This window comes from Bombus pascuorum, chromosome 8, assembly GCF_905332965.1.
Source record: "Bombus pascuorum chromosome 8, iyBomPasc1.1, whole genome shotgun sequence".
Lineage (NCBI taxonomy): Eukaryota > Metazoa > Arthropoda > Insecta > Hymenoptera > Apidae > Bombus > Bombus pascuorum.
Genome location: NC_083495.1, coordinates 595,411 through 619,036, shown reverse-complemented (window position 1 = coordinate 619,036; position 23,626 = coordinate 595,411). Strand labels below are relative to the sequence as shown.

The 23,626-nt window shown below is 28.7% G+C and overlaps 3 protein-coding genes across 7 annotated transcripts; 2 read left to right on the top strand and 1 right to left on the bottom strand.

The window, feature by feature from the left end:
- Positions 1-483: 483 nt before the first annotated feature.
- On the top strand, positions 484-1,986 carry LOC132909460 (protein MAK16 homolog). 2 transcript variants are annotated; one of them, XM_060964315.1, is made up of 6 exons: positions 484-590; positions 661-804; positions 883-1,195; positions 1,275-1,526; positions 1,639-1,716; positions 1,793-1,986. In XM_060964315.1, exons 1-6 carry the CDS (start codon positions 532-534, stop codon positions 1,928-1,930), a joined length of 984 nt encoding a protein of 327 aa, XP_060820298.1. In that variant the 5' UTR covers positions 484-531; the 3' UTR covers positions 1,931-1,986. The 2 variants fall into 2 exon arrangements, with proteins under 2 accessions (XP_060820298.1, XP_060820299.1); XM_060964316.1 differs by having other exon boundaries at positions 516-595.
- A 176-nt stretch (positions 1,987-2,162) lies between these two features.
- On the top strand, positions 2,163-6,986 carry LOC132910153 (post-GPI attachment to proteins factor 2-like). Of its 4 annotated transcripts, none has more exons than XM_060965658.1 (5): positions 2,163-2,259; positions 3,265-3,581; positions 3,664-3,931; positions 4,081-4,278; positions 4,482-6,986. In XM_060965658.1, exons 2-5 carry the CDS (start codon positions 3,417-3,419, stop codon positions 4,613-4,615), a joined length of 765 nt encoding a protein of 254 aa, XP_060821641.1. In that variant the 5' UTR covers positions 2,163-2,259; positions 3,265-3,416; the 3' UTR covers positions 4,616-6,986. The 4 variants fall into 4 exon arrangements, with proteins under 4 accessions (XP_060821641.1, XP_060821643.1, XP_060821642.1 ...); XM_060965660.1 differs by lacking the exon at positions 2,163-2,259 and adding an exon at positions 2,458-2,649; XM_060965659.1 differs by lacking the exon at positions 2,163-2,259 and adding an exon at positions 2,675-2,858.
- A 9,442-nt stretch (positions 6,987-16,428) lies between these two features.
- LOC132909461 (integrator complex subunit 12-like) lies at positions 16,429-21,342 on the bottom strand. The gene is made up of 3 exons (XM_060964317.1): positions 20,896-21,342; positions 19,317-19,638; positions 16,429-16,580 (listed from the first exon to the last, which is right to left on the bottom strand). The coding sequence occupies exons 1-3, from the start codon at positions 21,325-21,327 to the stop codon at positions 16,429-16,431; spliced, it is 906 nt and encodes a 301-aa protein (XP_060820300.1). The 5' UTR covers positions 21,328-21,342.
- Between the last annotated feature and the right edge of the window lie 2,284 nt (positions 21,343-23,626).

Sequence of the window (23,626 nt, the reverse complement as noted above, 5' to 3'; positions counted from 1 at the left end):
AATAACTATAAATAGTGCTTGCGAAAATGAGTCAAAAAATGTTCTTGTAATCTTGTAATACCGTATGCTGTACATCTGTATTTCGTCTGTTATATCACTGGTATCATTAATGTATATCTGGTATATTAATGTATATACACATTATATATATATATATATACATATACATATATATATATATATTCAATGGTTGTATAATGTATTCCAATTTATACATATTTATATGAATGAATTTTTGTAGTTTAAATTTAAAAATGTCTGCTCTAGGCTGTGGCGCCATCAGTTGTGAATTAGGAATTACATACGGTGAACTAAGTGTAACCTATATCGTTCAAGAATCTTTGAATGCACGTGTATTCTTTTATAAGTTTTATTTATAAACATTTAAATGACTATTACAATATCTCCTTACAAAACGTAATAATATAAAAGTATATATAAAATATAGTATAAAAATAATATAAAAAAAATGCAACACGACGATGTGAGTACATTAAAAACTGCTTATATTGATTTTTAATATTTTATACAATGATAAATTGTTTTAGGTCGTGTGGAGTGTCATCAATAAATCCTTCTGTTCTTTTAAAGTAAAGTATGTATGACTTAAAAAGCAGAATAATGGTTTTGTATGATAGAATTTATTTTTTACTTTTGTAGTACAAAGACGCAGAGGTTTTGTCGCAATGAATATAATCTTACGGGTTTATGCAGTAGAGCGTCTTGTCCTCTTGCAAACAGTCAGTATGCCACAATTCGGGAAGAAAATGGTATTATTTACTTATACATGAGAACAGCAGAAAGGTAAAGATTTAACTTAGATGTTATATTCTTTCAAAACTGTCTAATATTATTATTAATTGTACATTCTATTCGTTATAGAATACATTTCCCAAAGAATGCGTGGGAAAGGGTGAAGCTTTCCAGAAATTTTGAAAAAGCAATACAGCAAATCAATGAAAATTTATTATATTGGCCTGGTTTCATAAAAGCAAAATGCAAGCAAAGATTTATAAAAATTACACAATATCTCTTACGTATGAGAAGAATAAGATTGAGAAGACAAAAACAAATTGTACCAATTCAAAGAAAAATTGAAAGGAGAGAAAGGCGCAGAGAAGAAAAGGCTCTTATAGCTGCAAGGTTAGAAACTGCAATAGAAAAGCAACTTATGGAAAGATTAAAACAGGGCATGGTACACATTTTTCTTTTTATAAATATACATATAAATTCTAATATCTAAATTTTCTTCTTCATCGTAATTTTTCTTCCAGTATAATGATATTTACAATTTCCCACAAAAAGTGTTTGACAAAGCTGTTGAAGCTGTTGAAGTTGAAGGTGAAAGCGAGGCTGAGAGTGAAGGAGAAGAAGAAAAGGAACAAGAAATTGAGAAAGAAGTAGAATTAGAATTAGAAGCAGATGAGAAAGAGAGAGAAAGGGAAGCAAATACACCTCATTTCATAGAAGCAGAAACTGATGACGAAGATGAGGATGATAATTTTGATATTGAAGAAGTATCTATGGTAATTTGTCCTTCATTTAGATATAAATATATGTATTATCCTCGTTTAAATATGAATTACTGAGCGTTACATCGCCATTTTCTGTTTAATATTAATTGATCCACCTTAACAGGACGAGGACAGTGATTCAGGACAAAAAGAGGAGATCGAATTATCTGACGACTTTGTATCTGACAATAACGATATTGAAGTAACTAATATTATAATCTTTTATTTTTATTTTTATTTATAATATGATTGCATTTAAAATTATCGTGTTATTATAGGATCTAGTACCTACAACCAGTAAGAAAGCGAAGAAACTAGTTGTCAGGAAACAGAAATCGCAAAAGAGAGCCCACCCAAGGGTCGAAATTGAATATGAGATGGAACAGGAACCATATGAAAGAGACCAAGCAAGATAAATTTTCAGTTAGGATATTTGTAATTATACTTCTAATAAAATTAAAATTATTCTATATTTTTTCAGTATATAATATCCCTATACTTTCTTAATTTTCGTTATTAACATAACGTTTTTATAATATATTTATAATATATATTATCTTAATATATATGTGATTATATATATATATACACACATAATATTTTCATATAATTGAAGAATAAAAAAGTTTAAAATTGGCGCTAGCTTAAAGTAGCATCCAGAAGCATTTATAAAAATCATAGATGGCATCCTTTCGAACAGAAATTCGCAGGCTAGCAGACGACACGTTTGTACATAAGGAACAAGGTAAATTATCCTGATTTTCTGCATGAAAAACATAAATGAATATGAATGAACAAGTTACAATTGACAGAATCTTGACTTAAATAAATTGTTATTGATTAAAAAATGTGACATAAATGACATAAATGCAGCATTGAAATCTCATTTAATCGTGCATTGTATGTGCTGATTATCCTTTATGTATATACTAGAATACACGGCTATCTTTTCAAAACCAGAAATCATAAATACTTGAATAGGACCTTAACAGATACTCACTAAATGAGTTAACAAATACACTGTCAAAGTGGATATATAATATAAGTGCATTATTGTGTGGAACAAATATAACCATTTAAGTAAAGTAACTTCTCATACACTCCAGAGAAAAAAAGAAAGAGGAAAGAAAGATTGGTAAAATTATTGATAGCTTTCAAATAAATTCAAAGAAGTTTCTATCACTCATCAAATCATTGGTCGCGTGAACAAAGTTGATCATTGTTGCGGATTCCGTGCAGGAGTGTCATAGTCATAAATATAATAAATCGCCTCCAGGCAAATGTCACGAACGACGCGTTATCCGTGGCCCGTGACAGTGCCTTTGTTTGCTATAAATAGAAAAAGTAGGTTATCCGCGAAATCAATTCTGAAAATAGAGTAATTAACTAAATATACTTACCATTTTGTATGTAACATTTGTAAAGAGAATCTGACATATTACCATTTTTATTATCTTCCAGAATTATTTTTGTTTTACTTCATAAATCTTACTGCAATATATTTGTTTGAAACGTTTATTAAAATGCATAAATAATGTGATTACAAGCAAATTTTGTTATGATTAAAATATATTTGTATGTGATATATTAATGTTAAGAGTAGTTGTTAAATATTGTTAATGGAATGTTAACTTTGCTTTGTGTAATGTATGATAATCTGCATGTATGTATTGAAAATATTGATTACATTTCAGTATGCTTCTTGGTGGTATGCTGTTTCATTAATGTAAAATTTGTTTTCTATTTACAGGCATATTATGAAACTTTTAAAAGAACATTTTGATTTTTTTAATGAAAATTGAAAGGAGAAATGATTTTAATATAGATTAATTCAGATCTTGCATCCTCTTAAACTCACTTTTTATTTTGTGCGTCAATGCCAAAATATTAGATAATTTCACTATGGAACTGAACAATGTGGGAAATAATAAAAGTTCCATATATATGGCAATATCATTTAAAAAACTGTGTTTGGCAACAGTGTCTTTACCTCTGGTCACACTTTTAGTCTGTTTTGTTACAGCATATATTTTCCAACAAGATGATATCCATGAAACACACTGCAGGGTATGGAATTCACATATCTATTATGATTGATCAATATATTAAATTTTATTAGCTCTCCTAATTTATCTATGTTTTATTTTAGGTTTATAATGTACTTCCATCAATCTCAGCTATTACTGGTATATCTCCTCAACGATATTTATGGCGCATAAGCATAGCTCTACACATAGGTCCTCGCCTAATTATTGCTACTGTATATCATTCATATTATTATAAAATACTTAAAACAGTTGAAGATGTACCTTCCAAAATTATGGGATTTAGACTTTTAAATCTATGTTATTGGTTAAGCATGGCAGAAGTGGCAGCGCTATGTGGAGTTACATATATTTCTAACAGAGAAAATTATTGTGAGTAATAATGTAAGATATAATAGAGATTATTTGTATACTAAAGTGTAAAAGATAAAATACTAGAATTTATTAATAACATGTCATAAGTTATGTATATAATCATCTTATAGCTAAAAATTGATTTAACAAGAAATGCTACTTTTTAGATGTGCATGAAAAAATCTTCATTAGCTTTATGATCAGTTCTTTAACATATATGCTAGCAGAAGTGAGATTGGGTCGTCTTGTAACTCCAAATGCACAAAGTCTTCAATACAAACAGGCACTTTTTATAACTAGTCTTGTTAGTACTGTTGGTCTCATCGTTTTCTTTCTAAAGCATAGGTTACTGTGTCATGATCTCGGTAAGAAAATAAACATATTTTAAAGAAATTTAATAATTACAAATATTGATATTATATACAAAATTTAGATATAAGTATTTACAAAATCTTTAGTAATGCATTAAAATATAAATAAGTCATGGTTATGAGATGCATACATATAATTCGCTACATATAAAAAATTTAGTTGCACTGTATAAAACTTATAATATTTTTCTTAACAGCATTTAGCTGGTTTTCCTTTTGCGAGTATGTGATTGCCTCTGCAAATATGGGTTTTCATGTAACCGTAATTCTAGACTTTCCCAAGGAGCAGCTGGTTGTTGGAAATGGTTTACCTGCCTCAAAGGTGGATTAACTTGTAACATTTTATATTCATTATTATCTTATTATTGTCATCAAAGTGCCTACTGCCACTGTCTGGAAGTGCTATTGCCAAAAATGAAAAAGTATATAATACCATACTATATATAGCTGAGTATCCACTGATGAATATTGGTAAATATTTCTTAATAAAATAATTGTACATTATATGAATGAAATCAAAACCTTAATGAAATCAAATATTCAATATTCTTATCTTAAGGAAAACAATTACGAATGCAAGATCTATATAGTAGTTATAATTTATATTTCTTCTTTTTATAAGCTTATTTTGACTGATTATAAATTTATTTAAATTATAATTTATACTCAACAGTACTTTTAAAAATATTTATTTGTGACATATTTAAGTATTTGAATAAATATATCACAGATAATAATTTTTATTAAAAGATATTTTATATATTTAGTGGATACATGATTTAAAGCACAATACTTTTTCTTTTAGCAGATTTTATCAAAATAGTATTAATTATATTCTTTTATGTAATGCTGCAGATATGTAAGATAATTTTTACTTTAGCATTTCTTAGTTACCAATGACTTTTATCATAAATACACTTTCCAATTATTTCCATATGAAAAGGCACAACTGAAGATTAAAGCTAAAAGGGAAAAAATATATTTTAAAAAATCTAGCGCTTCCAAAGTATGGCACTGGTATCTTCCCAGGCAATGAGAAAAAATCTTAAATGGCCTTTTAGGTAATGAGAATTTGTAGTGATACGGGACAAATATGTATCCTACATACAAACAATATTAAGCTTAAAAGTCCAAAATAATGAAATTTCATATTTAATTTATGTTCATCTATTGCAAAAAGAAAAAAGAAGAATTATTATTAGCACAAAGTAAATGCTCTTTTATAGTGAATTTTAAATTGCTTCTCTGAAAGTTCTTTAAGATGTGAGATTTCTAGTCAGTATTGCATTCTAGTCCTTTTACAACTTTTTCTTTTCTTTTTTTCTATCTTTTTTTATCTGCTTTAAGAGAAGCATCGTTATCATGTCACGAATTTTTGACACATTGTTAGCATGTAGGATGCATTTACCTACGTTTATGAAATAACTGTATGTAATTTTAATTTAAGATACAGTAGAAATATTGTTCATCATTGTACAGTTGTAATATCATTAATATATTTTATCGTATCCATATAATACACAAATCACACGTCATATAAAAATGAAAGGAAAAATATAACCAAAAGAGATTTATAAGTTACTCAATATTCACGTAACATGGATTATAGCAATACTGTGTTATGAGCATAAGGATGAATTACCATGTTCATATATGTAGCATATAATCTTTAAATGCAATCGATTGGTATTCAATTAATCTCAACGAAAATAGAAAATGCTGACAGAAAGTGAAATTGATGACTATCTTGTACGATATATTCCTGACCAAAGCATGAATATTACGTCCAAAAACCACGGAGCAAATTGAAAAAGTTAATTTAGATCACTGTTTGTACTTGTACTAAATTTTATAATCACATTACACCCTTTCAAGATACTCGCGTTAAATATTTCACAGAAAGTATTAAATAAGAAAAAGGAAAAACTGTTTGTGATGAAGTGTACTATTGTTGTTATTGGAATCAGTTGTATAAATCCCAAACATTACACATATAATTATGAGAATATTACGTAAGTAAGATCATGATTACGTTTCTTAAAAATTTTGTTTCAAATGCAACTAGCTTGAAGTATGTTTACATTGTATAATTTGGTATAAGGAATTTTTTCTTATATTGCTTTTACTCTTTTGTTGATAAACACATGTCATCAATGTATTTCTGTATTATTTACAAAAACGATTACATGACATTTCTTTTTTTGTTGAAATATATTAAATTATTGTTTTATAAATTCGATTGCCAAGTGTTCAAAAGCATGTGAAAATTGTAAGAAAATTGTACAATTACTCGAGCAACATATATTGGTGTTTTTTATTGTAATACAAAAGCAAGCGTTTATACTCGTTTCAATAGATATTTATAAGAAGGGAGCCATCTTCGATTTCGATAATCTTTTAATATATTGTCAAAATCATCCTAAATTGTATTGTGAAATCGTACCCCGTAAAAACCAAACTTACCGTATCTATTCATTTTTGTTTAAATTGAAATAGGAGTTGGATTAGCTTAGATCTTTTTGGGGTGAGAGTGCAGGAGCTGGGACGAAATCCCTCCTGTGCCCACACTTTTACTGCATAACATACGTCATTTTGTAGTAACGAAATTAAATACAACGAGCTGTTCAGTACTGATTGTGAGTTACCTTTTTTTTTTTTTGTTGTTGAAAAAGTTTAAAAAGTCAGTTCTACAGGAGTTATAAGGAATATTAATAGCATAAACTTCAGTATATAAAGGTAAATAAGAAAGATAAACAAGAGCATTCAATTTACATTTATACATTTTACTAAATACAAATGGTGCCCAGAAAATTATGTATTTTTGAGTAAACGTTTTTTCATAATAACTTTTTAATAAACAGTGACCTCCAACTAAAACCTTCACGACACTACCTAGGATGATGACACTGATAACATATTAAAAAATCATCGGAAGAGGGGCTGCCTTTCTGTAAATATCTACCTTCGTTCATAATCGTCACACAGAAATAATTACGGGCTATTACTAATTAATTTATCGGTACAAATGTTAAAATCTGTGCCAAGTGATGTATTAAAGATACTGTATGTATATGTACCATATTGGCGTAGATTTTGATTTGACAACAAAATATCTTTAATGAATCACTAACTTATTCATTATTAGTCATTAACTTATTCATTATTCATTATGATTAACCATTTTTATAATTTTACTTTGTTTGAATATATGTACTATTTCGAAATTGAACGAATTTCTGTACTTGATGCACAGAAAATGAAACATACACTGTTTTTCTATGATAATTGCAAAAATAGTTTATTTTGCGCTATATAGGATGTTTCAAAGAGGATGTACAAATTTTTGGGAGATTATAACGAATGATTTTATATATGAAGATTCTGTTCTTAATGTATGTTTAGTTAATAAATTACAATTTTATCGATATCGTAATAAACTTATACATTTAATGAAAGTATCAGTATCAATGTAATATTTGTTACATGAAATTTATAAAACTACAAATGCAATGTTTGTAATATTCGAGGTTTGTGATCTTATTATCAGTGCGATAAAACGTTTTAGAGGATTATAATTGCTTATAATTCTATAATTATTTTGAAACTTTATTATGAGTATAATACATTAGATATTATATAACATAAACGGGATTATAAATACATGCATGTAAATAACAGACTAATAAGATCTAAATTAAGAAATCCAATCTTAATTTTTCTAAAATTCTATTGAATTGTATTATATGTAAAGTCATTATATGATAGATAAATACTAGGAATCGACATTTGTGATTTAATTTTATATTTTCAGAATATTGAAGTATCAAAATAAAAAATATTGCATTTATCTTCGAAGAATAGAATTGTTAGCTCAAAAAATAATTGCGTGATTATAAATAAACAAATATTGGAAATTAAACTTGGATTTCTATTGTCAAGTAGTTAATAAAATTATTTTAATTATTATAAATAGAAAATTTATATGAACCTACAAAACTAAAAATATTTGTATTCACACAGTATAGCTAAAATAATTCTTAATTTAATCATTAATTAACATAATATATTTTTTATTGAAAAATTAATTTTTCTCCAAAATAATCTCCCAAACAATTTTTCAGAATCTTCCTCTCTCTTGCGTATGACAACTTACGTGAAAATATATTCTGAATTACTATAAATATGGATACGTACATTTAACTAAATGATATTGTATCCATCGCTATTCATTTCAGTATCTGATTTTATAGAAAACTTGTATATAAATATTATCATTATATTATATTATATAAACAATCACTCGCTTGTTCAAGCGGCAGAGAAAGGTACCACAGTTCATATAAAATAGGATCGTCTTCGTCGATGTCAGATTGTGACTTGTAGCAACCTTGACTTGTGTCAGAATCTCTATTTAATTATGTCAGCCAGTTGGCATGATAACACTGTCATGAAATAAGCTGAACGTCTCCGTGCGGCTGTTTGAACAAGTCTCTTCTGTAAAGTACATAATTGGAAACGGGTTCTGGAGCAGAGTGATACCTGCACTATAATTCTAGCAATTATATATTAAAACCGCCACACTTACACTTTGCTCTCTCTGCCTCGTGTGTACATAGAGCAAATGCACATATACATATATACAGATACGAACATAGTCGAAAATATTGAAAATACAGCGAGGAAAATTTTTTATCGTGATTCATACTCGGATCAAGAGAGTTGATGGTAACAGTTGGTATATAGAATCTTGATTGATCGAAGATTATGAGGGTATTCTAGTTTAGAAAGCTTTCGATTCGAAATTCGATTTTTGGATCTTTTCATTGCATAGGTGATAAAAATGTGTTCCTAAAATATTTATGTAGATATATGATATACATAAAATTGAGATAGCAGCAGGTTTAACAATTCATAAGTACTAGGACACTTATTGATTTTATGTACCATGTGGTAATTGATCCAGATTATTAAGGAACCGATTAATCGACCAGAATTATGCATTTCGAGTTCAGAATATGTGAAAAATATTTATAAATGTTATTTATGCAGGAATCGTGGAAAATAGTAAATTATATATTGAAGTCCGCAATTTGTTGATTTAAATTTCAGAATGACGTATTATTCAGAACAAGCAAAAAATATTTGTAAAAGTTATTTACAAAAATTATAAAAAACAATTAATCGACAATTCTATACTGACATTCACAATTCTTTGATTTGATCACTTCATTGAGAATATTTTAAATGAATTAAATATTTTTATTATTAATTTTTATTAATATTTCTTATTTTTGAAATATATGAAACCACAAAACAACAAATACTATGGACAATCTGATAATATCAGAATCCTGAGAAAAAAAACGTTAATTGTATTATTTATAATTAACGACATTTTTATATCATATATATACATTATACAGATGCTCTATATTATAAAATTTTAAACCAATTACAATAACTAGACTGCGGATGTTTATCAACATAAAATATGCAGATATATACATAAAAATAAATAAAATATGTCTGAAACACATTTGATGTATGTTTAAAATTTCAAATATTTAACAATTGAATATCTAGCAAGATATTTAATATCTAATATCTATTTATGTCTAATAATAAATTACACTTTGTCCAAATTTGCCGTTGTTAATTGATAATATTTGCGTGTAAAATATAACACTCGTCAGTTTTTTCAAATATTTGTATCTCACAAAATTTAAGAACAGTTCTCAGACATTTCCATCCTACTCGCTACACGGTTCACGTTGCAGGTAACGATGCAAATTAATCAAATCGAACTATCTTAATTCGAAACACGTGGTACTATATCTGACGCTTAACCAACCATACGAAATTTCAAATACACAGTTTAACGTAGTCCATATGTAACATTGATTGCATATTATTGTTATTAGCACTTTATACAGTTATGATAAACTAAATCAATATAATAGGATAAATACGTCACATAAGCATGTAATATGTTTTTGCATATGTATTTAGACATAAATGTGTAAAATATCTACATTATGCAAAGAGTGGAAAACAAAAAAGAAAAAAAAAACACATTTTTATAGTCTTTTAGTCACATAACAAATTTCTATCGGGTTTTCGTTTTTTCTACTTGCATTCTATAAAAATATGCACTTGCATAAACTTCTGCAGTCTAACGATAACTCCAAAGGTTTTAATCTGATGTTACTGATGTTATTAAACTAAAAAATTTAATAAAATGAAATTTATTAGGTTCATCTCATTTTCCGTATTGTGTCCTAATACTTATGAAGTACTTAAGGTGTAAGCTAATTAAAGCTAATTATAATGACGCCGAAAAGTTTGAATGCATTCTGCCTAAACTAGTATTTCTTAAATTGGTGGCACAGTTCTCTCGAAAACCATCAATTAACTTGCGCTTTTGCACGTATACAGAATGACATTGACTATTGTTTGAATTAGAATTATATCGTTACCTACGATTTCTTCTCTTTTAAGATTAAAAACAGTCGCAAAGACCGACGTTTTGACAAATATTGTATGTACATTACTTATAATAGTACAGACGATATCTAACTTATATTAGTTTAAAATAATAATAAAAAACTTCAATTCATTTGTGTCATAAGATGTTCAATCTGTGCCACCATTTATTTAAAACTAATATAATCTCTATTTTGCTATATTGTGATATTGACATGAACTATTCGAAATATCTACATACAATATCATTTTTTTGTCACGTACCAAAAATCAATAAAAAATAATCGTCTAAATCGGAATATCCCATAAAGTTTACGATTAAAGAGATGAAAAATGAAAAATGTCGGGACAAATTTTAGAGATATACATATGTATCATTTATTTAATATCTCTAAATCGTTGCTTGCATGTACGCACATTAGTATTTTCGAGAGGAGCTTTTTACCATTTGACGACGCAAGTTTCAACAGGTATTTAAAATCTCATCTTGGAAAGATGGAGTTTGTAGAATACACGATAAAGAAAATTGTAAGAGACTTTTATTATGATAATACATTCGCGCTCTCGGAATGATTAAAGAGAGAACATTGCAGTTGAAATGCAGTTGAAACTATAATGAAATTAATTAAAAATATTTGCTCTACTCATAGGATATTATTCGTGTTTTTTGTTCCTTAGGCCGACAATATTAAGTTTAAGGTCAACATTTTACGTACAGTTACTTGCAAGTAAGATACGAGACTATGTCTCGTAACTATAGAACCATTCTAAAATTTTATATTCTGTATATGTTATTAGATTTCCAACCCTTATCAACAATAAAAAGAAAGGAACGAAGCGTTCTATGTTTTAAATCATATTAAGAAACCATATTTTGTTTAAGATAAACAAGAACAGATTAAATTTCACTGGCAAAAAGGCAATTACAAGTGAAAACGTACAAATCTAGATTCATAACTGCAGAAGTAATATAACAAAATATTTAATTACACAAAAATCGAGATCGTTATCAGAGTATAATAAAATGAAATTGTAAGAGTAATCTACGTAATAATATGTGAAATCCCTTCTATTTTCAATAAGTTTAACTGTTCGATTTTGCATACTTTTAATCAGATTCTGTCGTGTTGTATCTTTTACCTCGTACTTGCATAGGAACTACAACTTTTAGAATGGTTTTATAGTTATAAGACACAGAGTATATACATATATATTTTTTCCTGTTTTTACTAAAGATTCAGGAATTCCGCACACCAGAAACTTTGTAAACTTAATCGAATGTATTAATTAGCAATAATGAAACAACCAGAACATATCGATTCGATACAATGATCGAAACTTTGATTTCTGTATAAAAATGTGGATTTATTGCCATTTACAATAAAAATAGCGGGAAATTAGAAAAGATTCGCAATTTATTGAGATGAAAAATTTTAAACAACATTTCCATACGAATGATATGTTTTATTTTTACATAATTTAGATATCGAAAGTATTCTTTTAATTTAATAAGCAATACGTCCAGAAATGGAAATCTTAATAATTTTTCTTTCGCGATACGCCAATTATTTGAATAATCGACAATTTTGTGATAATCGGCACAAATATACAGCTGTTTTGCTATACTGCTTTTGCGTTTGTATAGTAATTCGCGAAGTATACATATTGTTATATTTATACAGCATCTAGTTAAGCTAGTGTAGTTAAAAAATAGTAATATATAATTTGTTTACATTTTTTCCAGATCTGTTCCTCTTTAATTTCGAATAGCGATTTTGTTATATATAGGTTGCGGATCTTTGTGCAAATTTATATTCTTATGAATATGACTAAAAAGATGAAACATAGGTAGGAAATTGTTTTACCTATCGAATCTTATAAGGATTATTATAATTTGGATATTTTACCTATATATTTTTTCATATTCTATACAGTTTTGCATTTAAAAATTTTTCATATATGTAACGTCTGAGAATATGTAGGTATTATCACAGAATTTGCTCATATTCTGATCGATCACCTAATTTCATGAAGAAGTTTTGTAATTCGTGATCATTATGCCTAAGAATATAGATTCACTTTATGCATTGGGAACCATATAAAGGTGCCTGCGAACTTGATATAAAATTATTATTTTCAGTTTTTTGTGTAAATACAACCCTAAAAATATGTTTCTATATAAAAATTGATACATATTGCATGCCATAGTGTCATACAACCATGAATAGCATAATATGCATATTTGGTAGATATTAAAATATTCTATAAATGCACTTTTAAACCTTGCTTATTTTGTAGTAAAGTATGTAGTAAAGTGATAAAGTTTAACGATGGTAAAATAACAATAAACACTAGTAATATTACAAATTACAATAAACAATAAATTCACCCTCAAAAAAAGTTTTCGTGGTTGGTATTTAAAAAGTTAAGTACCAACTTATTTAGAATATATGAAAGATTTATTAGGTTTTATCTATTCCAGTATTCTTCTGAAGAAGCAATAAATTTATTGAAAAATTATGTTTACAAATATAATGCAATGGATTAATTTGTTACGTCAGTTTGAATTTGTATCGTTTCAATGAAAAATGAAAAAAATGAGCAAATACTGTAACTTACTAATAGAAATGAAATACAATATTGAAAATGAAAGATGATACTACCGAGGCGTGATTTCATTACATTTACCATCACAAGTACAATTAAAAAAGATACATTGTGTTTTTTTATGAATAAAGATAATCAAATCTATCGAATTATAATTCGATTAATATTATTTTCAAGAAAGTTATAAACGTTGAATATTTTTATACAAATACACAAAGTTAAAATAATTTGATTCCAGTAAAAAACTCAAAATGACAAAAGTATATTAATTTAACTGTACGATACGATTATATGGGTTATTTAGATTCTATAAATCGAATACGACAGAATGGTGAATTCTTAAATCGTACCGTCGCGTACTCACAAAATTTTAAACAATTTTGTTATATAAAGTTAATTTAATTTATTAATGATACTCTGCTACTTCATTTTGTAGTAATACATTTCGATCTATATTCTATATTTTACGTGACGAAGACTATCAATGACACTTACAGTGGCTACGAAAAGTATTTGTATTATATACGAAAAGTATAATCTGATAAAAAAAAAACTTCATTGGAAAATAAGGGTCTTATACCGTTTATAAAATACCTTTCGTAGTCATTGTATTACATAAGATGTAAGATATAAATTAAAACCAAGAACGTTAAAATTAAACAACTTAACTCAAACCTAAACTGATTTAACAATAGTGGTAAAGGGTTAACATCAATCAAATAAGAAGTGGAAAGAAGATGTAAAGAAAAAGAATCGCGATTTATCACTGGACAAGGTGTACTCACGACATTCGCTACTCTCTGTAATTTTCTGGCGCCTCGCGCTCAATCTTCTCTCATACGCACGATTAATGAGAGCGAAAGTGATCGAGCATCACATCCGATTAAAACTTCAGCATGGCTGTTGAAGGTAACTGAACTCCGTTGACCTTAATATAGAAAACGAATGAGCATACGGAATGAACGTGTGACGACAGATAAAACTCGTAAATTACCAATATACTGCGGATATTTATACATTTACGGAGAATTTGAAAATAAAGAAATGCATAGAATAAATATAATCTAGTGATAAAATCAAGTACAATATATACTTATAAATTTGAATCAAATTTAGTATCCAAAGTTCACTTCAAATACTAGTACAAGGTATTCGATATTTATAAGTTGGTGTCAAACCTCCGAATGATTCTTTGTAACTTTCGAAAATCTACTTCTAACTACGTACTTCGATATTTAAATGAATCGAACTCTTTGTAAGTAGCAATCGAATCAGGAGAGTCTTATTGAATTCCTATATTTAGATAAATTCCGTAGAATCATAAACGATAAACAGGATTCCTATAAATTTTGTTTGAACATCCATAGTTGTAACAATTTAAGAACGACAGCCAAGAAAAGTGATTTTAAATGAAGTAGAATTTCTATTAAAGTGCTGATAAAGTTTCGAACCTATTCGAGCAACGTTCGATCCTCTTTAGGAGTCCTTTTTTTATTTGTAAAAGTATTCGTAGGGGATTTGAATCTGTCGCATTTACGTTCAAGTTTGTTTAAAATTCTGTCTATCGCTTCTTTTCTCGAAATACTTATGAAGAGTATGAAGAGCTCGTAAGGTACAAAGAACTTGAATCTGCACTTACTTGAGTCCAATACTACATATAATGTGCAAAAATTATATAAAATATTGAAAGTAGAGTATTCGTTGTAATATTTAGTAGGTGAAACAAATCTCAACTCAATTTCACAAAAATACGAATCTGCACAAATATCCGCAGTTTAATTATTAAAATATAATGCGATAATCCAATAGTGAATTATCATTGATTAATGAATAATCAAATATGTGTTGTTCTTTTCGAAATCCGATTTATTTCGTTACTTTTATTTTTGGAGAGATTTCTTGGTTTGGTTGAGTTGGTGTAGTGTAGTGTAACAAGTTACGTCTGTAATCGGCTTAAATAAGGCATCCTGTACCGCGACTGAAGCGTTGTTTCGCGAGAGTGAAGTATTAATTTGCGTGGATTGATTTTTAGAGAGCGAAAGACGTTCGAGACAGATTTTCCATTGTACATGTAACAAGCAAATAATAAAGCGTACTGTGCATGTACCTTTCGGCCGTTCAATTTTTTCTGCTTTTTATTTTATTCTAAGTATGTGTATGTATTTGGAATTTTACATTGGAAATTCTTTTTTTACTGCTAGATTTTGTAGTATAATAAATAAATTATTAGTAAGTATAGTATATTAGTATTAGTAGTATATATAATACTAATAATTCCTATTTACTAAATTAGTTCTATTTTTTCAAATAAAATATGAAATAATTTTGATTGTTAACGTTAATTCGAATTTTAAATATTGTATTTTGCATATGTTTGAGTTATGAACAACATAGCCAAGTTATTTTACAACGTGAAAGCATTTTTCTCAGAATTGTTTTAATTTTAATTATCCTTAAATGGCACCTATGCATGTGTTTAAGCTTGCGTATGTCAGACATTATGAAGAAGTCGATATAATATTTCAGGAAACATCTAATCAAGTGCAATATACAAAATAAAATAAAACATTTTCATTTAATAACTAAATAATAAAATAATCCAAGAAAATGTTATTTGCTGTATCCAAATAAACTAAAAAACTAATAATCAAATAAGATGATATGTTACTAAAATAATCATTTCTCAAATATTTTGTTTAAATAATATTCTGTATCGTGGTCCAATTAGTTTAAATATGATATTGATAGACATTTTTAACGTTCTGTTAACCTTCCAAAATTTCATGTAATAAGTTTAATTGTTAATTTAGATTGGGAATATAATTATAATAAATGGTGACAAAATTTGATTTATTTACACCACTATGAATTTGATAATGCAAAATAACAAATCTGAAATGAAAACTTAAATGTTTAAATTACAAGAAGTTATAATCTCAAACCAGTAATCATTTTTATACATTTATACATAAAATATCAATCCAATTTAGATTTATTTATTGAAAACTAATAAAAGACAATTTGAAACATTCTTAATTACTAGCATTACAAATATCATTTTACTATGGATCGAATGACTGAAAGTTTGGATCCAATTCGTTTTCTTAACTGAATCGACGATATCGTCCTCGTCTTTTGGCTCGAAAAGACAGAACTTTTTGTAATCGATGTATCTTCGCCAATACAACCAATTTTTTGAGAAACATCTAAAGTCATAAATATTCTTTAGTATATATGAATAAAACTAAAGAATAAAAAGGTAAATATACAGGGTGTCTTATATTTAATAATAATTCCTGTTTCATTGTGCGTTGTACAGTATCTATACATAAAATAGAACAGTAGAAGGGTTGGAAGTCGAAAAAAGCTAATTTTGGAACCTTTTTGTTTGTCTATTTGTTCGTCCGTTTGTTCGTCCGTTTGTTCGTCCGTTTGTTCGTCTGTTTGTACTCGCATCACATAAAAACTACTGAATGGATTTTGATGAGTTTTTCTTTGTTGTGTGGTTTAGTTTCCAAGGAAAAAAATAGGAAAAAATATGTTTCATCCCGATCCGTTTTGTAGAAACTGAGAAGTAGCCTGGCATCTGAGTTGTATGCGCTTTCATGTTTGGTAAAGGTCAAGGAACAATGGTTATTGTTTACGTCGTGTTTGTTTTGAAATTGAACATTCTATAATTTAATATTTTTAACTAAGGAGAATAACCTAATTGTTAACATACATAAATATTCATCTGCTTAAAAATTGTTCCATATATTAGTAATCTATGCGAACGAAGTTGCTGGCAGAAGCTCGTTTAATATTTAATGTACAAATATAAGTTGAAACATTAGTTTGTTTAATTACAATTATGTACTCCGAAGAAATCACAAGTATCATGAGTATAATATTGAAAAAAGATGGTTTCAGCCTTTGATAAAATAGAAATTTGAAATTAACAGAACACACTAGACAGTGTTTATAGAAATTTTCATCGACACGAAAAGCAGGACCGCGTATTCGACAGAATAAAAAATGTTTTTAAATTAATTAAAAAATGTAGCCGAATAAGCACGACAAAAGTGCTCATAAACCAACCTAATTTGTGATACGTCAATCGAGGGAGTTTCCTAGAAAAAGATTTCGACGAAGTTTTAGTCCCTACTTCTATTATTAGCATAATTATTAACCTAAACATGATTCATATCTTTCATTTATCTGGATTCATGCTTGATATCTTTTGTCCTATCCTATAAAGAATTATGAAGAAAATCTCAGATACCATAGTTAGAGTGTTACATGTTGGAAGGTTTACAGATTGTTTTTTATTGTTTTAAGAAGTTAGGAATGTTTTAAAAATACAAATTTTTTATTAAAGTTATAGAGTGACAATATCTATATCTTTACAATAGAAGCTGCCTGTCATGTTTATTTCTTACTCGTAATTTTTTCAACTTTTATATAGTTTTTTACCCTTCCATGTGTATAAAGTCGTATATATGTAGAAATTTATTGCACGAATAGATGTACATGAGCGTGTATATGATAATATTGCATAAGTATTTTGACTGTACAGGCCACTTGAAAATATATGAATTACTACTACTCTATACATATTGCACAAATAGCGTATACTCAAGTATACTTGAGCGTGTGTAGAAGAAGCACAGATTTGTACAAGTCGGAAAACTAAGGCGAAAGAGGCAAAAGCGAGTACATCGTCGTCGTCCATCGACTACAGGGTTCAAACGTATACTAACACTATTTAAATATACTTGTGTCGTATGGAGGCTATATGACCGTAAAGTATATTTGTGCAATAAATTTGTACGCGTATACCGCTTAAGTATGTACTTGCGTGTATAGCCGATTTAGAGAGTATGACATTGCTTGTGGTAGTTGGTAGTATCCAGTAAGTGGTAACATTCCTCGTACAGTAGAAGCATTCCTCGTATTATATTATCGTATATTAATCGTAGAGATACTTATTTTATCTACTGCAAACTACAGAAGAAAGAATATAATACCTTTATTATGAGCATTGATAGTTTATATTTTATACCAAGAAGCTCGATTTTTAACACTTTGTAGTCAGCTGTGGATGAAATCTCAAACAATGCGGATTTTTCAAGTATGACAGGAAAATTTTAAAATCTTTCTTACTGAATTTTACTAATTGTCACAAGCAGTATCGTACTTAGCAGAAATAATAGATTCCGAAAATAATATTAACCTGCGTTACTTGAGAGAAAATAATAACATAATTTAAATTTAGTTTTGATCATGACATATTAGCAGCAAAACGTACAAGCGCTATAGTATAGAATATACGTCAAACTCGATTGGCTGTTCAGGAATAAAATGATATTTTTGTGAATGTGTAAACGGCGATCATATTATTATATGTTAGATATGCATGTGATACATACATATTATAAGCCTTGTTGAGATACTTGACAAAATCTTCAATGTTGGACGAGTAAATTCTGTAATCAATCATGAAAGCGACGAAGATTGTAAATACTATATACATCTTTTACTCTAATAATAGGGATAGAGGACTAGAGCTTCGTCGAAATGGTTTTCTTAGAAAACTTTCTCGATTAACGTATCACAAGATTAATTTGGTTTTGGAGCACTTTTATCATGCTTACTCTGCTATATTCTTTAGAATGAATATCTTATTACGTTGTGTTTTCTGCTTCATCCAATGCAGTACGTATAAACATAAGTGGAAATGCTAATCTATAGCAGAATCCTGCCAATCAAAACATACATATGCAGTAACAAGTAACAAACAAATATTCAAACAATATTTTCACGAACAATACTACTTTCACATACAATAATAATATGAAAAAATGTTATTCTATACTTTTGATTTATTTCTTCATCTAGAATTACCCTCTTCTACTATCAATTACAAAACACCCTGTATATAACAGTGGGATACATATATTTACCGGATGAAGTTTGATCAGCGGTATCAGTTTCATCTTTCACAAGATACCCATTCAATTTCCCCGACTTGGTCACTTTTGCAGAAGGTTCTTTGGCTTTGCCCTCGTCGTTCGGTGGACGAGACCTTTTCACTTTCTTTTCATCGGACGCAATGACAGAGTTTAGAGAGTAGGTTTCCATACATTTTCTACACCGCCATACGATTCTCGGGTCGTAGACGTCGATGTCGACGACAGGGGGTTGATGGCACAGGGGGTGATAGACTTCTTGACATTCTTGACACTCCAGTAGTATCAGTGGACCTAGCTTCGCTCCGTTACAGATCTACAGATTTAAATAAATGAAATTTAAATAAAATGAAATTATAATAAACATGTTAAAACAGTTATTGTATAAATGCTCTTTTATACATCTAACTTTTGTCTGTAACTTGGTTCGCGTAGATTACTAATACACGGAACAATTCTTAAGCAGATGAATTTTTCTGAATGAAATACCTACATATTTTTTATGCTAACAGTTAGGTTAATCCCTATAGCTAAAAATATTAAATTATAAAAGATTCGATTTCAAAACAAATACGACATAAGCTATAACCACCGTTGCTTGACTTGTACAAAACATACTTCTCGATTTTTACAAAACGGATCGAGATGAAACATACCCTGTTTTCTTTCCCGGATACTAAACTATACAAATAGAGAAAACCCCATCAAAATCCGTTCGAAAGTTTTTACGTAATGTGGCGGACAAACAGAAAGATACAAATTTCAAAAATTAGTTTCTTCCACTATACGTACAGCTTATGAGCTGTTCCTAAATGACTCTTATTTTTCTTTGTTCAATTTAGAGACACAACCCGTCTATTGTCTTATTATATGTATAGATAATTAGGGGTAATTAAGAGTAGCTAAATAGTTGCTTGTTATAATTGTAGGTTAAATAAAAATGGAGAGTTGATGGATCTATATTCAAATATAAAAAGCATAAACCATATTTGGAATTTTTATAATTAATCAAATTAGATAAATTCGGCATTGGACGAGTTTTCGGTTTTACATCTTTTATCTAGTCACGCTTTTACATTTTCTCTTATATCTAAACTTAGCACTTTTTTATTATGTGTCTATCTCCCCTCTTATCTACTCTATTATATTGCACTCTGCTGTGTAACTTATTTTTAAGACTATTGCTTGCTGTGCGAAATTTTTTGTATGCTATGTCGTACTGAAAATTAGCATCTTCTGAGTATTACGATGGTTATAACAAGTTGAGGTATACAATGAAAAAATGGGGAATATCAAAGAAAAGCAATGCAAGAAATGGAGAAAACGGAGAATTATAAATAAAAGTTGAAAATGATGCAGAACAATATGAGGAATAAAATGATGTTTCATTTTGATAAATGAGAAAATATGGTGTGCCACTATATGTATGTATATTGAAAAATAAATTTTCCTTTTTTTATAAAAATGTTAAAATTTGACATTCCCTCTTTTCCCAACGGGCCCTGCATTTTATAAAATGATGATAATTTAAATTATTGTTATTAAATTATTTGAATTTAAATAGCGCAGAAACCTTGCATAAAAGTCCATCTCCAGATCCTTCATCAGGAATAGATATCCTCGGAATGTCCCCTTTTTCGCTACAATCCTCAATATTCGCATCAAATATTTTCATTGGTTTCCAATTAATTTCTGTTGTATTATTCGTAGAAAGCAATAGATTCCCGGTTTTTCTCAAGGCTTTATCATTACCTCCTTTACGCCAAGATATTTCGGATTTCTCGTTCGAATTCGCGAACGACTTGCCACGGATTTTCGTATTCTGCAGAAATTTCTTCGGCATCTTAGCCATCAAAGTTTTGTCAAAGCCATACCTCCTCTGGATGGACGTATCCAGCATTTTACGAAGTTTCTCCGCACTGTCATCCTCCGTCGAATGTAACAGCGCTAACGCGTTGAAGAAATCTTGGTCGATGCCAGATGCATCTTCCGTATCCTCGTACATTATGTACACGTTACAACTTTCCCTTGAGACTTATTTTCTTTTTTTTGGGGGGGGGGGGGGGGGTCTTTTTAGATTTCAGATAAAGTTTCTTGCGCTTTCTTAAAAGTGACGAGTAATAACTTTACTCACAGATTGTAATAGTTACAATTAAATTGTAGATCTTTATAAATCTATACAAAATTCAAAGATGCATAAATGCATAGGATATATATGATATTTAAAAGTATATAAAATATTCAAAGCACAGTACTGCTTATAATATTTATTAAACAAACATAAATCTCTACTTAAATTCCATTTCTTTACTTGTATGTATAAAAATATGAATTTGCATAAATATTCGCAGTCTAGTTATAATCTAAATTAAAAACAAAGTATAAGTATAAGTTAACGAAGTATAAGTATATAATCTGATAGAGCTAAATGTTAGTTAACTAATTAAAGTATAGTTCGATATTGAAAAATGAAACAAGGTTATAGCCGGTCAAGGCAATAATATAATTAAAATACATGACGTTTTCATATTTACCTTGTCTTAAAATCTTTGCAAGTCTCACAAAACTTACAAATTTTTGTTGATATGAATAGAAATTCAATGTGAAAGGATCTTTGTTTGAAAGTAATATCAAAAGTTCGCACAAAGGATGAATACTTAAGCAGCCCGATTACACGAACAGTAACAATACAAATACAAACTTGAGATGGGCGTACATTGTGAAATGTGCCGAAGGAAAGTAGTTGATATTTATCAACTCGAGTATCGACTTGCTCAACCGATTGTACATCGATAAAATTGCGCCGATGCACCATTGTTTTCTGAGCTGACAAGCTGCTAACCGGTCTACCACTATTACAATATAATACGATCGACCAGCTATAAATGTCAACAAAGATTTTTAAGAAAATTACAAAATATTTTATTGATTTGTTTATGTCGATACTATATAGTGACTAAGATAGTTGAAGAATGAACAGCATTTAAAATATGTGACAAATCCATGAAATTTTATAAACAATTAAGGATATATTTAATATTATAATAATCGGCATTTTTCAAATGTTTAATAGGATGCAAAAATACATAGTTAGTCCTATAATCAAACAAAAGGATATAGGATTGACTATTGTAATCCCATCTTTACAAAACCGAGCCATGTCCGTTCCGTGTTTCGAACCCGAACCGGCCCCCATAGTTTTGATTATAACAATCTATACATGATCCGTATCGTGCTTGTCATTCATCCATCGCCCGGACATGCATGCCACGGACACGTTTGCTAGTCTTCGACATTTTTTCTGTTTGCCTCGTCATGTCCCTGCGTGACGCTACTTTTTATAGCGAAAAACGCGAAGACTGAGTATTGTCTAATCAGTTAGAAGAATACTATGTCATTCTGGAGTATTTATAAAATTTTAATCCATGATCTATTTATTAATTACTTGTAAAGATGAAAATCTCCTTTTCCTTCACGGTTTTGTTATGATGGATATACACTAAATCGTCTTTTCCTTTGTTACTTCTTTTTTCTCTTCATCCAAAAGTGTAGCTATTGCAGTTAGTCTATAAATGTAGCTATTATAGTAAGTCTGTTATAAGCTATTACAGTTAAAAAGACTCTAGCAAATTAACCTCCGATGAGAGAAAAGAGGTCTCTTCAATTCGTTGGGATTTATATCGTCACACCAGTCAAAAGAATTCTTCTCCTAACAGCTCATTTAAATATAAATAAATATATAGTTGGAAATAGTTAATCCCGTTCCCTAGTCGTGTATAAATCATAAATATTGACACATAAATGCCCGGATATGGAGCGAATACGAAACGGATACGGAAAGGACATGGCACGGTTGTGTCTAAATGGATCTTAAATTGGAAAATTGCTTATCAAAAATTTGAAATTAAAATGTATCAAATGTTGCATTATGCAGTATTCATATAGCATTCCATTATTTCTTTTCATTTATTATAGGTATATAATCTATACGTAGTATATAATAATGAAGAAAAGTATTGGCACAGATCTGCTTTTTTCCCATAAAACAAATTCTGCATGAATTGGGTGAACAACATCTACAATACATATAATTATTTTGATTCACTTTATTCGACATTATGAGAGCTAATAAACATATAGATTCTCGATCGATTTTAATTACAAGTAATTTGAACAATGAAACTGTTATCATTAATTAAGTTTATTGGTTTCAACCAATATATCGAATAAAGCAGAAATGTCAAAGCAGTAATATTCTAGCAATATCGTATAAACGAGACAATCAAGGTTGATATTGTGATTAA

Excerpts from the sequence above, each read along its gene's own strand:
- LOC132909460 (XM_060964315.1), top strand. The coding sequence starts at position 532 with ATGATAAATTGTTTTAGGTCGTGTGGAGTGTCATCAATAAATCCTTCT. Across the intron at positions 1,196-1,274 it reads AAAGATTAAAACAGGGCATG|TATAATGATATTTACAATTT; the intron begins GTACACATTTTT and ends TTTTTCTTCCAG. Across the intron at positions 1,527-1,638 it reads ATATTGAAGAAGTATCTATG|GACGAGGACAGTGATTCAGG; the intron begins GTAATTTGTCCT and ends CCACCTTAACAG.
- LOC132910153 (XM_060965658.1), top strand. The coding sequence starts at position 3,417 with ATGGAACTGAACAATGTGGGAAATAATAAAAGTTCCATATATATGGCA. Across the intron at positions 3,582-3,663 it reads TCCATGAAACACACTGCAGG|GTTTATAATGTACTTCCATC; the intron begins GTATGGAATTCA and ends GTTTTATTTTAG. Across the intron at positions 4,279-4,481 it reads GTTACTGTGTCATGATCTCG|CATTTAGCTGGTTTTCCTTT; the intron begins GTAAGAAAATAA and ends TTTTCTTAACAG.
- LOC132909461 (XM_060964317.1), bottom strand. The coding sequence starts at position 21,327 with ATGTACGAGGATACGGAAGATGCATCTGGCATCGACCAAGATTTCTTC. Across the intron at positions 19,639-20,895 it reads GAGATGGACTTTTATGCAAG|ATCTGTAACGGAGCGAAGCT; the intron begins GTTTCTGCGCTA and ends TTAAATCTGTAG. Across the intron at positions 16,581-19,316 it reads CGCTGATCAAACTTCATCCG|ATGTTTCTCAAAAAATTGGT; the intron begins GTAAATATATGT and ends TTATGACTTTAG.